This window comes from Octodon degus, unplaced genomic scaffold (genome assembly GCF_000260255.1).
Source record: "Octodon degus isolate 3935 unplaced genomic scaffold, OctDeg1.0 scaffold00010, whole genome shotgun sequence".
Lineage (NCBI taxonomy): Eukaryota > Metazoa > Chordata > Mammalia > Rodentia > Octodontidae > Octodon > Octodon degus.
Window position 1 is genome coordinate 29,421,243 of NW_004524586.1, and position 16,362 is coordinate 29,437,604.

General features: G+C 37.3%; 1 protein-coding gene across 1 annotated transcript in view; it reads left to right on the forward strand.

The window, feature by feature from the left end:
* Positions 1-16,362, forward strand: part of Map3k15 (mitogen-activated protein kinase kinase kinase 15) — a 136,022-nt gene that overhangs the window by 49,223 nt on the left and 70,437 nt on the right. The window contains 4 exon segments of the mRNA XM_023709067.1: positions 275-445; positions 9,620-9,732; positions 10,351-10,510; positions 15,314-15,464. Coding sequence (XP_023564835.1) covers positions 275-445; positions 9,620-9,732; positions 10,351-10,510; positions 15,314-15,464 — 595 coding nt within the window.

The following is a 16,362-nucleotide window of genomic DNA, read 5'->3' on the forward strand; positions in this document are numbered from 1 at the left end:
AACTTGTCTTTATTATATTGGTTTCCGTTTATTTTTTGTTTTCATATATTTTATTTGTTGGAGATAAGATCAAGTAAGGACTGAGTGAACTTACATGAGGCTTACTGAAGTCAACCTTAAGCAGTTGCTATATGTGAAAATAAAAGTTGAAATATTAATTAGAATATTTTTCCTTTAAAACACAATACCCTCATACCTAGTCTTCCAGAAGAACAAATGTATATATATTTTTCAGTTGCGATTCAGATGTGATCATGTAACATGTATCTTTCAGGAGAAACTGCCCAGGTGACCGTGAGAAAGCTCTTTGGGTCATACTCCACATTCTGCAGAAGTGTACTTATCCATCACCTGACATGTTTTGCCTGTCTGGGAGGATCTACAAGGATATGTTTTGGGATTCTGAATGTAAAGATGGTGTCAGCCGAGACAAGGCTATTGCATGGTAAATTAGCACCTGCATCTCTGCAAAGAATAAAATTCAATAGGCTGCCCTCCAGGGTCCTTTCCCATGTGTGTCTGTCTGTCTATCTGTCTGTCTACTTACAATGAAAAACATTTGCTGTGGCCTGGGAATTTCCTTATTCTCTCTTCTAAGTGAAAATTATGAGAAACAGGGTTTTCTGCTGGTCATACTCATCCTATAAGTTCACTAATTTATGAGGCAGAAGACTTAACACATTTCTTTTCGCTCTCCCATTCCAGAACTTTGCTCGCCTCCATTAGGGCACTATTTTCCCAGTAAGCTGTTCATTTATTCATTCATTCAACCAATGTTTATTTATTTTTTTCAACCAATGTTTATTGAGGACTGACTTTATAACAGAAACGTCTTTTCAAAAATTTAAAAAAAAATCTTTTATTTATTTATTTGGTGCAGGGTCTTGCTAGGCAGCTTGGACTTATAGTGATCCTCCTGTCTCAGCCTCGAAACAGTGCTGAGATTACAAGTGTGCACCACCATGCCCAGTTTCGGTGGCCAGTATGGCTCACCTGGGGTCCCGGGGTTGGCATGGCATGTGGTACCAGGGATGGAACCCAGGTCTTTGTGCTTACCTTGTGCAGGCGCTTAGACCACTGAGCTATCTCTCCAGCCCCAGAAACTTTTCTAGATGAGAATGTGGGCACACCAAGGCTCCTTGCCCTCTGGAGCCTTGCATTGTTGGGGAAGAAAGTCAGACAAAGTAAGCTTACAGGCTTTCAGGTGATAGTAAGGGCTATGAGTAAAAGTTAAGGAGGCAGGGGAAAAGAGGGCTTGTAGGGTAGTCTGAAGTGTTAAATAAGGTGGTTGGTAAAGATATAATGGTAAGGGGATAGGCTTCATAGACAAATGGAGAAAGTGTTCCAGGTGGAGAGAACAGCAAGGGCAAATACTTTGAAGAGAAAGTGTGCTGGGCATACTCCAGGATGCTGTGGGATAAGAAAAAGAACAGCATGAAAAGGTAGAGAAATGAGATTGCTTTGTTGTAAGTTGGAAGGCACATCATTGGTAGATTCTGAGCAAAGAAGTGACAAGGTCTGGCATGCACTTTAACAAGACTGTTCTCAATGTTACAGAAAGAATATATTTTAGAAGGTGTCTGAGCTCTGCCTTTTACCATAAAAAATAACCTCAAAAGTTAACAGCTTCAAACAACAGCAATGATTCTGAGTTTTCTAGGTAGTTCCATTGCTGGCTTTGCCCAGGCTCACATCTGAGAGTGGTCAGGCAGTACTGCAAGATTCATGATGGCCCCATGCCATTTCGCAGCTGATGTTATTAGGGCTATGCCTCCCTTTTCTGCTGTGTGGGTCTAAGCCTGATAGACCAGCTTTCATAATGGTAGGTAGCATTCTCAGAGACTGAAGGTAGAAGCTGCAAAGCCTCTTGGAGCTTAGATTTAGGAACTCATATTGAGTCACTTCTGTCATCGACTATTAATCAGAGCAAATCATACGACATGTCCAAATCTAAAGGGTAGTGAATAGATGCACTACAGTTCTATATAGGAGAAATGGTAAAGTAGTGTTGAGATAACTGAAATTTGTGATCATTAAACAGTCTGCCAAAAAGGGAAAGGATAGAAGCAGTGAACATTTAGGTGATTATTACAATAATTTAGGGGCGAACTGATTGTATCTTGAACCCATATAGTAGAGGTAAAAATGGTAAATTGAATTCTGGAATTTTGAAAGTATAGCCAACAGCCCTCCATCAGAAGGACTCTTGACATTTTTGTCTGCTGTCATTTAAATCTAACTGCTTCCCCCCCCCCCGTCCTGCCATATTTGTGGGAGGCTCTGTCATCTACCACCTTCTCTGCATCCACACCCACTTCTCTGGTAATCTCGGCCAATCCCACATTTTGGGACCTTTAGCTTGAGCTCTGAAGCCCTACCACTCTCCTAAACTGTAGCCCTACATCACCCCTTTGACTACGTATTCTACAGAAAGATGGTACAAGTATTTGAGAGTTGATATGTTGAAGGCTAAAGTTGTTTTTTACTTTTACGAAGTATGGCTTCCAGTATTGTGCTTTTGACCATTGTTCACCTGCTTACACTTAAAACTTTTGGCTACTATTTGACTCCTGACCCTCACCTGTCTCCCTATACAGTCAGTCCCAATTTCTAGCTCTTCTGTGTGTCTTCCCTCAGCCTTTGCTAATCTTTTCCCATCATCACGACTCCCAGGAACTTGCATGTTTTACTTCTTTTTTTAACTCATTATTAACTTTATTGAAAATCAAGAATAATTATACAGCAAATTAGAAATTGTGGGCAAATATTGAAATGTGAAAGATACAAGATATAGAAAGTGAATTTTAGAAAAATATTTCTGAAATGAATACATAACATGAGAATAACAATAGATTGCACATTGTAAAAACTATTTCCAAACTTAAATAAATATAACAATAAAAGTTGTCTAAAATAAGCATGAAGAAGAAATTTTAAAGATCAGTCATACAATAGTTCACTGTGTGCCAAAATCAAGAAACTTATATTCATATAATTAGAATTCTCAAAGTAGAAGGGGGTAGGCAATAAATATTTAAAGATTTAAAATTTAATTTAATAAACAATCAAAATGACTACAACTCCATGAATGAGAATGGAAAGAACCCCCCAAAAATAGGGCAAACACTTAAACACAGGAGAAAAAAATGTATACAACAGCAGTATTTCAATTATTCTTTTGTATACAGCAGCAAAATATTTCCATCAGCATACTCTACAAATGGACTTCTCCTGTACCCTATGGATCATGATTCTGTCTGGGTCTATAGTGTGGATATCAAGGAAATAGCAGTAGCTTAGTCCCACAAGTAACACCTGGCCATCAATAAGCATCATGGACACTGTCCACATCCACCACATACTAGAACTTTGTGTGATATCCTATCCCGAAACTGTTAGAAGTGCTGGTCATAGGGCCGGCCAAATAATAGCTCAGCTGATTAAAGCACCTGCAAGCAAGCACAAGGGGCCAGGGGTTTGATACTAGGGCCTGCCCTACCGGGCCCACCCCTGAGGCACATTGAGATGGAGATTGAGACTGGGCTGGTGCAACGCACCTGTAATCCCAGCTCTTGGGAGGCTGTTACAGGCAGATTACTATAAGTTCGATGTATTAGTGAGACTCTGAACACCCTGTAGACCCTTCCCTAAAATACAAAAAAAAAAAGAATTGCTGGTCATATACTTGCCATTCCAGTATTTTTGTTATGTTTTATTCTTAGTAATTCTTTACTATCATGAAAATATTTTTTAGTTGATATTTTTGTATATATTAAACTAATCAAATATCAAATACCATGTGAGTACTCTGAATTGATCACAGATTCATACATATGATACACTACATTCTAGCCTCTTAGTTGGACTCACAATTTAAATTTTTTTAAATTTTTGAATATTTTGAAATATTTAATTTTGAATTTTTTAATGAATTGAATAGTGTTTAATTTTAATTTTATTTTATGATTTATACTGTATCTTTGACTTACAATCTACTTATAAGACATGATATTTTCTCCTAGTATTAGAAACTTTAAAAAGCATATTTTCTTTCTTCTTTTTTTTTTTTTTTTTTTTTTTTTTTGGCAGAACCGGGGATTGAACTCAGACCCTTGCACTTGCCAAGGAAGTGCTTATTCCACTGAGCCATCTCCCCAGCCCCTAAAAAGTATATTTTCATTTTGCATTGATTTTATATTAGTTCTTCCTTGTCTTTTATACATACATGCACACACACACATATATGAAAAAATAGGTATATAATTTGACATAAGATTGATACTGTTTTGTGGAAATCTTCAATGACCTTTTAAATGAGTTTAATATAATTATATTTTACATAGTTCTGCATAACTACTATTTTGAGAGCTCTTTGTTCTTTATCCAGGACCATACAACAACTTCTCTTGCCTTCTGGATTATGGTCTTTGTTATTTTCCATGTTTTATTTTCTTACTAGGAATGTCCTAACAGTGTTCTGTACATGCTCCCTGCTTTGTTTCTCTTCAGTCCATTCTTTACAGATTGATATTTTACTCCTCATAAGGCTCAAAAATCCACCACTGTTGCCTATTCCCTATTACAGTGGTACCTTGGTTCATGAAATTAATTTGTCCTATGATTTTGGAAAAGATGGCTATGTTTGGTGTATGTGGGAAAGATGAATGCAGTTGTGTTGGTCATACAATGCAGAGTTTGTGAACACAATATTTTGCTAAATGCTTTTGTTTATGAATCAAATTATTTGCAAATATAAATGTTCCTAATCCAAGGTGACACTTTGGATTCTTTGGGTGGACCTTCTAAATGTTCTGAGAACTTTCTCCAACCCATCTGTAGCTCTGTTTTCACTACCTATTGTATGTTCAACTGAATGAAAGTTCCTGAGGAGTTCCTCATACTCCTGTCTCTACTACCATTTTCTATGCCATGGGTTCCCTTTCACACTCATGGCTGATATATTTCTAACCATCTTATGTTATAATCCATTCTCTAGAGGGATGTTTCTGTGAGTTCTTTTTGATTTGGATTTGTGTACTTTTAGGATACTTATCATGTCCTTGCATGTTGTTATGGTTTGTGTCTAGGTGTTCCCCCAAAGCCTCATGCAGTCATTAGGGCAGGTTCTAGAGTTTGTGATTAATTTTTGATCCAATGCTAAGATTATGGATGTGAGTCCTACACCCACACTGGGCTGGATGATCTGCATACAAATTTAAGGAAGAGAGAGAGGTCTGCTAGCAGCTGCAGCCACTCCTCGTCCCCTTGGCTTTTGCTGTCTTCTGCCGCCATAAACAGCTGCCTTCTGCCATGTGCCACTCTGCCTTAGAGCTTGCTGAATATAGACTAAATCCTCCACTAACTGTGAGCTAAATAAACCTTTCCTTCCTTAATGTTGGGTGTTGGGTATCTTGTCCCAGCAATAAAAATAAATACATAAATAACAGACAGAATTTGGTACCAAGAATGGGGTCACTTCTGTGACTATATACCTGACCATGTCATTCAAGAGTCTTTGGGAATGGCTTATGGGAAGAGATAAAAATATTTCAGAGATGTTGCCTATAAGAGAAGTGCTGGAATGCCTTTGGCTGTTCATTATAAAAGATTCTGGACAGAGCTCAGAAGACCAAAAGACTGATAAAAAAAAATTCTACCTTTTAAAGACCAGGCTGTGGATGTTTCTTTTGAGAATAAAGACTATATTGGTTGTTGGACTCCAGACAATATGTGTTATGGCTTGGCAGAAAGTTTGTCTACATTTTGTTCGTGTCCAGAGCTTTTTGCCTGAGACTGAGATTAAGCATGGCAGACTGATGCAAAAGAAGTTTCAAGGCAGTCAAATGTTGAAGCAATAGCATGACTTTTGTTGGGGACTTTTAGTCAGATTTATGTTAAAAATCAAGAGCAAGGAGCCCAGCAGGATGATTTAAAATGTGTGTTTGGTGAGAAAAAAAAGTGCCAATGAAGCTGTGGACTACAAAGATAGACCTAACAGAATCTCCATTGCTAAAAAGAAACAAAAAAGTGAAAAAGATGGACTGAGGGCATCAGAAGGAGCAATAGGACTCCACACTTTGCACCCTCAAAACTACAAAAGTAAAAGACTTTGCTTAGAGGAGAAAGCAACAGAGTGTGATATTCTAAAATGGCGGTGGTGGCCAAATCAGGTTCCAAAATATTGGTAACATAGAACATTTGTTCTTCAGAATCAGAGTCAGAGTGCTCAGTAATCCAGCCAAGAGAAAAAAAAAAGACAAACTGCTGCTCCATCTGTCAGCAGACCTTGGCATCATCCACGTGGCATTAGTTCTAGGCACATACAAAATGCAAGGGTTCTGAGGTTAAAAAGGCTTCTATCTAGATTTCAGAACGGGGCCTGAGAGGCCAGGCATTATACCCCTGAGAGGACAGTGTGTAAAACAGAGTAAAAAGCCTAATGTGCCATAAAATTCCCCAAAGTTTAAAAAGTCAAAAATGTGGATCTAAAAATCTACAAATAGAAAACCAAGACAGTCCCCCAAAAAACCATGAGAGCTACAATCAACAAAAGTGCTATAGAGGTACATCCACATGGAGCTCACAATTTGCCACAGATTGCTTCAGATATCCCATGTAAAACTATAAGACTTAATGTTTGCCCTTCTAGATTTTGGACTTGCTTTGGTCTCAATGCTTTGTTTTTCCATTTGTACCTTTTAGAATGGTAATGTTTCCCATGGGTGTTCATTCAGCAGTTTCCTACTGAAGACTGGAGTGCTCAGCCAGCCACAGAAGATTGGTCTGCAGTACCCACTGTGCAGGCCACTGCGTGGGTAGGAACCACTACTGAGTGGTCTTAAGCAGGTCTGCCGATACTTAAGCAAATTGGAGATGATGTTGATAGAAAATAAAACAATTTCTAAAAAAGAAGGATGGAATGGTAATGTTTTTCTGTGCCACTGAATGTTGGAAACGTTTAACTTTTTTGTTTATACAGGGGCTCACAGCTGAGAGTTTGCCTTAGATCTTAGGGCAGACTTAAAAATTAGAGTATTCAGCAATGCTAAAACTGTTAAGACTTTGGCAACTCTTAGAGATAAACTAAATGCCTTTTTCATATAGGGATGTGCATGAGTCTTTAGAGGGCCAAGGGCAAAATGTTATGGTTTGCATCTAGGTGTCCTCCCAAAGCCTCATGCAGTCATTGGGGCATATTCTAGAGTTTGTTTGTGATTAATTCTTGATCCAATTATGGGTGTGAGTGCTACACCCACCCTGGGGAAGGTAATCTACATACAAATGTAAGCAAGAGAGAGGAGAGGCTTGCTCGTGTCCACAGCCACTGCTCTTCCCCTTGCCTTTTTGCTATCTTCTGCCACTATAAATGACTGCCTTCTGCCATGTGCCACTCTGCCTTAGAGCCAGCTGAGTATAAACTAAATCCTCTTGTAACTGAGCTAAATAAACCTTTCCTTCCTTAATGTTGAGTGTCAGGTATTTTATCCCAGCAATAATAATAATAATAATAATAATAATAATAATAATAATAATAATAAACTGAGACACTTGTATTTTATTATTTGTGTACGGATCTTGTCTCCTCCAGAATAGTGTAGGTTCTTGGAAATCAGGGACCTTATTATTTAACCCCAGTAGTACTTATGTGATGTAATAGAATGGAATTATCCAGGGTTTTGAAGGGAAGTTGATGTTTGGTAGAGCTAAAACAGTAAACAGTTTTATTCTCATTTTGGTGGTCAGGAGCGCAACACTCCAGTTCAGGAAATCATTGCTTATGGCCCCTTCAAGAAAGTCAGAAGGGTTTTTCTGCACACCCTTATGAAGGTAGTGGTAGTAGATACAGGACCAAATGTAGTCTCGAGAACATTTGCTCTAGGTGAGACTTGAGGATCATTTAATCCAGACCCTCAAATATCTATGCAAACCATGTAACCCAGTGAGGTGGATGACTGGTATAAGGTCACAGGGATGGTTAGTGACAAATTTGGGACTGTAGCAAACTGGCCTACGCTGCTCATCAGTTCCCTGTCCCAGATACCAACTCTGGGGAACCAGCCTACTCTGATCTTTCCCTATCCATTTGTAGGACCTAATTCTGCTAGTTTGTTTCCCTGACCCAGGGACAAATGAGAGTGAAAGCCAAACAGACACAGAGTTAGCTTAACATGTGGCAGCCAGGGGGCTCATGCCTCTAGTAGATAAAGGAGCCCGTATCGTCCGGCTCATCCTGCCTTTATTCACCTGGACATAGGTACAGGCAGTTAGAGTAACACAGGATTCCTCTGTCTTCCGGTGTACATGCTCAGGAAAGCAACCTCATCTTACCTGTATTGGCTTTTCCCTAGAACCTGCAATGTGCCTTCATCCCTGCATATTGCCTTTTGCCTCTGTGCTCACATGGGCGACCAGTTAGGCCTAAGTTTTCTTCTGCTCTCCCGCACAGGACTGCAATTTTGAGTGGAGTTCCAATCATCTCTGCCCTATTCTCTGTAACTTTTTGTTGGAAGCAAAATTTTTAAAAAATCAAATTTAGTAGGATATGGAATTTTTAAATCCTGAAACATACAGAACAAAAAAAAGATTGGAATTGGAACTTTGGTAATGGGTAGAAAGAACGTTCTTAGTGTTTTGTGGTCTGAGGGAACTTGTATTATGCTCCAAAATTCATAAAGTTTTATTTTAACAGACTTTAAAAATAATTTCCCTCCAAGTATTAATATTTTATTATTGAGTAATATTTTATTATTATTATTCCCTTGTCGCATGAATGATAGAATTACTCTGGGTTTACAAGTCTCAGGTATTAACTGTGTCCCTTAAAGACATTTTTGTGTTATTTATTTGATTGAATCATTTTTCCTAATCACAATAATTATACTTGCTTATGAAGAGAAACTTTATATATAGAAAAGAATAAATATAGAGAGTTAAAGTGGAACTCTTAACCTTTTCTCATACAAATTATATTCCCATAACTTTTTATGTTGTTCTCTATGTGGTACGTCTCTGCCCCCTTCCCTCCCTTTATGCCACTGCTCTCATAACTATTTCAGATACTGGTATTATGACTTTATACATGAAAAAATGATTCCATGTTGTGATATAAACAAATGACATATAGAGAAATGACCTATAATTTATGCCATTTGTATGTAGTAATATACAAGTGGCATCTAATTTGAAAAATGAAATCTAGGGATCAATTTGTGATCATCTTTTGGGGGGTAAGAGTCTATTTTAAATTTCTTTGGAATACTATCATGCAATGTCACTATGTGATCGTTATGTTTTTATTATAAAAATATAAGCCTTGGAGAAAAATGTAAAACTTTCCAGTGTAAGTTACTGTGTTATTTTTTTAAAGAAAGTATTTGTAGTGCTAGGTATATAGCTCAGTGGCATAAGCACCTGCCTGGCAAGTGCAAGGTCCTCAGTTTAATCCCTGGTACCAGAAAAGAAATTTAAAAAGAAAAGTATTTGTGAGGTTCATGTAGATGTTCATGAATCAGATGAAGAAGGAAACTGTAATAAATATTTTCATGAGAAAGTTTTTATTTTTGCTATTATTTATACACTTTCATCCTAACGATATAATAAGAATTTGTATCTATAACAGGTATCGTGAAGGATTCGAACTCCAGCCATCGTTTTATTCTGGAATTAATCTTGCAGTTTTGCTGATAGTTGCTGGACAACAATTTGAAACTTCTGCAGAATTAAGAAGGATAGGTAAAGTTTTTATTATTATTATTATTATTATTATTATTAAAGATGTTGATGCTTTGGTTACAAAAGTTTAGCATTAAAAATTGTATCCAAGGGCCAGTCAGATAGCTCAGTGGACTAAAGCACCTGCTTAGGCAGTGCACAGCGACCAGGGTTTTGATCCCTGGCATGCCCCCCGCCCCTGGGACACACTGTGATGGTGATTGAGACTGGGTGTGGTGGCATGCACCTGTAATCCCAGCACTTGGGAGGCTGAAAATAGGAGAATCACTATGAGTCCAATCTACATAATGAGACCCTGTAGACCCTGCAGACCCTGTACCAAATACATGAAAAACAAAATTGTATCCAATTGGGCTGGGGAGTTAGCTCCATGGGTAGAACATTTGCCTAACATGCACAAGGCTCTAAGTTCGATCTGCAGTACCACCAAAACTAAATTTTAAAAAATTATGTCCAAATAACTAGAGTTACATTTCAAAAAGAACAATTATTTTCTGACATCACACCTAAGACAGCAACCAAAATAAAATGTCCACTTATTCTCTACCTAAAGTCTTTCATACAATGATAGGAACTAGAAGAGATTTTCATGACCTCTTTAAAATTGAAATTTTGAAGGTTTCTACCTGAACAATTTGCTGGAAAGAAAAGGATGTGTGAAGAAAATGAGCCATTACTGGGATGTGAGTTACTATTTCATACTTGCTATGCTGACCAATAATACTGAGAATGCAATCCTGGCAGTGGAGAGGTTGTTCAGATTGAAACCTCCAGTCTGGTAAGTCTTACCTTTTCCTTGTCATTGCCCATTTCAATATCTGACCTTGTTCTGAAATTCCTTCCTTAAGGAAAAAAGGTGGAAATACACAAAAGAATAGTAGATTCTGTGTTTCTCTTCCTTCTTCATTAAAGTAGTTATGGCAGACAAAACAGCTGAGAGCTCACTGCATTTCATTTATGTAAAGGGAGGGAGAGACAGACATGAACACACAGAATAAATCCTTGCGCACTGTCCCTGACATTAGACTCTCAACACTATTAACTTCTTGAGGTTTTCTAGGTCCTCAAGAGCAAAATATTCTTTGTTGCTTGTTTGTAATTATGTATTTGTGAGAAAACATATAGTAAAGCTTTAAAATCACACCAAGAAAATTATATTCATAACAGATGAATACTGGAACTAAAAGGGCAATATTAGAGTATGGTCAATATAAAGACAACACAACAGTAGCCTAAAGCTAGGCCACTATGCAGCCATTTAAGTGTGTAGGCAAGAATACTTAAAAGACATGGAAGTGGGTTCATGGTTTATTGTAGAATAAAAAGCCAATTGCAGGCTTTTTCCTTTTTAGTGGCTTTCAATATTTATCATACATCAAAATCACCTGTGCTGATCAAAATACAGATTACTGGGCCCATCATCAGGTTTTCTAGTTCAGTAGGTGTAGGATAGAGCCTGAGAATTTGCATTTGCAAATGACATGCTGATGCTAGGTCTGGGGAACCACACTTTGAGAACCACTTCTCTAGATGATCTTGTTTTTAAAAATAATTTTATTGAGAAACAAATAGCAATGAGACAGTTTCAAAACGATTTTTACTAGCATGGTTTCAATAATTAATACATTGCATATTGTTGTCTTAGTGGCTATTCATTGTACAAGAGGCAGACATGATATCCTGTCCACAAACACTAGTAGAACAAATCTCTCTATTCATTGAATTAAGAGAATGAAGCTGTATAACTAGCCATCCGTGAAATGCAAATTAAAATAACACTGAGATACCATGTCACCCCAGAAAGAATGGCTATCATAAAGAAATCATCCAACAACAAATGTTGGAGAGGCTGTGGGGAAAAAGGAACCCTTCTCCACTGCTGGTGGGAATGTAAACTGGTGCAACCATTATGGAAATCAGTGTGGAGACTCCTTATAAAACTAGGACTGGAAATCCCATTCAAACCAGCTATCCCCCTACTGGGAATTTTCCCGGAGGAACTGAAAACGTCATATTGTAGTGATATATGTGTACCTATGTTTATAGCAGCACAATTTGTGATAGCCAAATCTAGGAAATAACCAAGATGTCCATCACCTAAGGAATAGATGAAAAAGAAGTGGTTAAAAAAGGGTAAAAGATGTATTTTTATACAATGGAGTATTATTCCGCTATTAAGAATGATAAACTCGAAGCCTTTATATTTAAGTGGATGCCACTTGAAGATATACTTATAATTGAAATAAACCAGACCCACATGTGTAAATATCATATAGTCTCCCTAGTACAAGAACTCAAAAGAAGAAATAAAAATAGTAAGGTATAGCACAATTAAAAGGAAAGCAAGAACTTGAGGATTAGACAATGAAGAGAAGGCAAGGAGAAAAGCTAGGAAACATGACAGGAGCAAAGCCATATATTTATATGCATAAGATGGGTAAGGCAATGATCCTGAGAATCTTCAGCAGGTTTTTGAAACTAGCAGTTAATTGGTACAAATCTCAACCTGACTAACTATACATGCTGATACCTGTGAACTAAGCAGCTACACCGAAGATAGCAATGTGTAATACTAGGGCCATGCTTGGAATGCCTGTCATTCTGGTCTTCTAAATATGTGCTGCTTGTCATGACATACCAATTACTGCCATACTGTCTCTCAAGTAAATGTTTATTTTTTTAAAAAAGGGTAATAAATGAAAACAAGAGATGAGAAAAAATGTCACAGGATTGTCCTGCTACAATGCTGTATATGGTTAGATTTCTAAATTTCTGTGTAAAAAATATGTAACTGTTTAGATGGTCTCATTTTATAGATACACATTGGTATGTGACTCACAGGGGAAGATCTGGGCGTAATAGCCACTTCCTTTGGGGGTAGGGTACCAGGGATTGAATTCAGGACCTTGTGCTTGCCAGGGAGGTGCTTATGCTGCTGAGCTATCTTCCCAGCCCCTTGGTAGTGGCCACTTCTGACTTCCCCATAGACATAAAGCTCTATTATCAGAATTGAAGTTACCTTGTTGATAGCTACAGTGTCATAATATATGTTCAGTATTTATACAATGATTAAGGGATAAATGAGGAATTTTCTTGAAAAATATTGGCTGGTTATCTCAGGAAAATAACCTTGTAAGAATTTTCCAATCTGTTTTATCGCTTATCTGAATATTCTAATGATTCTAAAATGCTAATGGATGACAACTTGAGTGTTATCTAAAATGTTTGGGACCACAAAAGTGTTTCAGATGTGGGAATTGATTTATTATTTTGGAATATTAGCATAGACCTTATCAGTTGAGCATCACTACCTCAGATATGAAATGCTTCAAAACTCCAAAATTTTGACTGCCAACATAATGCTCATAAAGTATTAGATTTTGGAGTATTTTAGTTTTCGGATCCTCAGATTAGGAAAACTCACACCATACTTGAATAATTTTTTTCTTCAGTGTTAATGGCTCTGTTTATTTGCTCTGCCCATACTACTCAGGATAAAAATTGTAGTAGACTTACAGGACTTTTGGAGCCCACATTACTCAAGAAATAAATCATAGACAGTTTTACAAGAACTCCAGAGTACTTTTAATAGGGCCTTTACTGCAGCACAGGGGGCTCTTTCATAGGAGGGAGGTCTGTAGACTAAAATCCCATACTTGAATATTTTTTTGAACTTTACTTTTAATAATCCATGTTAATTTGCCACTTATTTTCAGTTTAGTACTCTAGTTCACTTCCCAGAAGTAGGAATCTTTTCAGCCATACCTAGTTTGATTCCATTTCTTCGCAGTCCAAAGGATCTTAAATTTGTCTCAGAAACCATGTTATCTTCTTGAGAGTTCTCTGAGGCTGAGAGAACACTAAGTGAGGATGGCTTCCAGCCTACCTATGACAGCTTCTGTATGCAGAGTCTGAATATTAAGTCATATTCCTGAATCTAGATCAGATATTGCTGACTGTAGGTGAGAAGACCCTAGGGTTGGAAGCACTCTCATTATATGTGCACCTAGACTGACTTATAATGTTGTTGCTTATTGTCAGAGGCCAAGATCACTGAGACATTTCCTATAGTCACTTGAAATATCCTTCCTACTAAAAGGTTCCTAATTCTCTGGAAAGACCCATAGAACCAAAAAACTATTATACTTAGAGCTATGGTTTATTATAATGAAAGGATGTAGATTAAATTAGCCAAGGCAAAAGGCAGATAAGGCAGAGTCTAGAGGTGACCATGCACAAGCTTCCAGTGGTCTTCTCCCAGTGGTACCATATTGGCAGTGCTTAATTCTCCTAGAAGTGATATGTGATAACATACAAGAAATATTTCCAGTCAGGAAACCCCACCAAGCCTTGATATCCAGGATTTTTGTTGAAGGTGAACCACATAAGCATGGAGTTCATGTAATTGATCATATTATTGGTATAAACTATCTGACATGGCTGAAGACCTCAGATGAACACACACACACACACACACACACACACACACACACTCACACTCACACTCACACTCTCACACTCTTACCCTTAGCAGAAAAGAGCCTATAGGAGATGTCTCGGTATCCAGTCCAGAACCAGACCTTTCTCTGGAATGTGTAAAGTTTGGATAGCCAAGGCCTGATGAGTACTAAAACAAGTCAGTTGGAGTCTGGTCTGCCTTCCCAGGATAGATTAGTCAGTAAAATAATGATAAGATGCTTTCAGATAAACTATCCCCATTTAGTACCAGCGAGGATGTGACCACTACTGCGTGACAATTATATTTCAAAAAGCTTAATTTGCCTGAGGTCATCGTAGGTGTGGGTAGAGTCAAGATTCCTTAGCATTAAAAATTTGCCTATTTAAAAATAAATTCAGGGCTGGAGAGATAGCTCAGCAACATAAGCACCTGCCTGGAAAGCATAAGGTCCTGAGTTTGACCCCCAGTACCAAAAATAAAATAAAAATAAAAGTAGAAATAGAAAATAAAAAACAAATGTGGACAGTAAATTTAAGATTAGTGATTGCCAGTGATGAAAATGAGGATGGGGGTGGAAAGGAAGTAGGAATGACTGTAGAAGAGCAACATGATGGACTTGCAGCAATGGCAACATCCTCCCTGGGATACCAAACTATAGATTTGCAAGATGTTGTCATTGTACAGATAAACTGGGTCAGGAGTTTAAACGTTCTCTGCATGATTTCTTACAACTTCATATAAATCTAAAGTCATCTCAATAAAAACACAATGGGTTGAAATTGTATAGTTGTTTTGACTGAAGAACTATTTGCTTTTGTTATTGAAGATAGTTATCACATGTTTTCCAATCATTGCACTTTAGATACTATATACTGAAATTGAGTCTATAGACCAGTGGCTGTAAAAAACCATGTTGTGGTTTTGTTGAACTGCTTTATTTTACATACTGTTTGGGTTTCTTTTAATTAATTATGTGGCTGCCAAATCATTGTTTTTGAAGTGCTCGTGACATATTATGAATTTAAGTATACTCTAAAAAGTTTCAAGAATGCTTCTTTTAAAGAGAACAGAATTGAGTTTCTTTAGGAATCTAATTCATGAATTTTTGTGACTCTTTTCTAGGTACCTGCAATCATTAGTTCAGAACTTATTGTTAATTCAGCGCTTTACGAGATTTGATACTGAGCATTCACCCAGGCAAGAACATCTTAAGTTCTGGTTAGATATACTTTTTGAATCAACAACCGAAGTTACTAATGGACTGAGATTTCCAGTAAGATATGCTAAATCTCAATCCCTATCTCCCTCCCTCTCTTTCCCTCCCCTTCTCCCTCTCCCTTTTATTTTTCTCTCTTTCCTTTCTTTACTCCTCTTTCCCTCCCTCCTTTCCCTTTTCTTTTCTTTCATGCTGGGAATGGAAACCAGGCCCTGTGTGCTAGGCAAGCACCTTTACCACTGCAATACATCTCCAGTCCTTAATTAATTTCATTAAGAAAGACACAGGAAAATTAGAATTTGTGTTATCTAAGGATTGCATTCTCTGAAAGGGAGATAAACATAATTTTTTAAACTTTTATCTTATTAGTATATTTTTACAGTACATGAAGTTTACATTTATCTTAGGGAATAGGTACATGTACATGACGTATCTTGATTATTCTTTATTCCACTTTAATTCCATCTCCCTGCCTCCATCTTTAGATCTTCTTTTCCCATTTTCATTATTATTTTTATTAATTTATGTTGAGAACATAGGTTTATATTCATTGTGGGTATTTGCTACATGTACATGATGCATTTCAAATCTTTTTACATCTCCTTCCCTTCCCTCTTTTCCCTCGCCCTTGGCCTGGTAGACCCCTTCACATTTGCAAAAGATCCATCTCCCTGCTTTCTCTTATCAGTCTTTTATTTTGCTTCTTACTTGAACTTCAAATTACGCAAATGACAGAAACTATATACAGTATTTAAGCTTCCCTATCTCATTTATTTCATTTAATATTTTATTTTCCAGATGTATCCATTGTCCTACAAATTTATGTCTCAAATTTATCCTTTATGTCTGAATGTAGTACTGTATTATGTATAGATAGCCTATTTTCTTTATTCTTCTGATTATAGAATACATGCTTTCCAGGATTTAGCTATTAGGAAATATGCTGCTATAAACT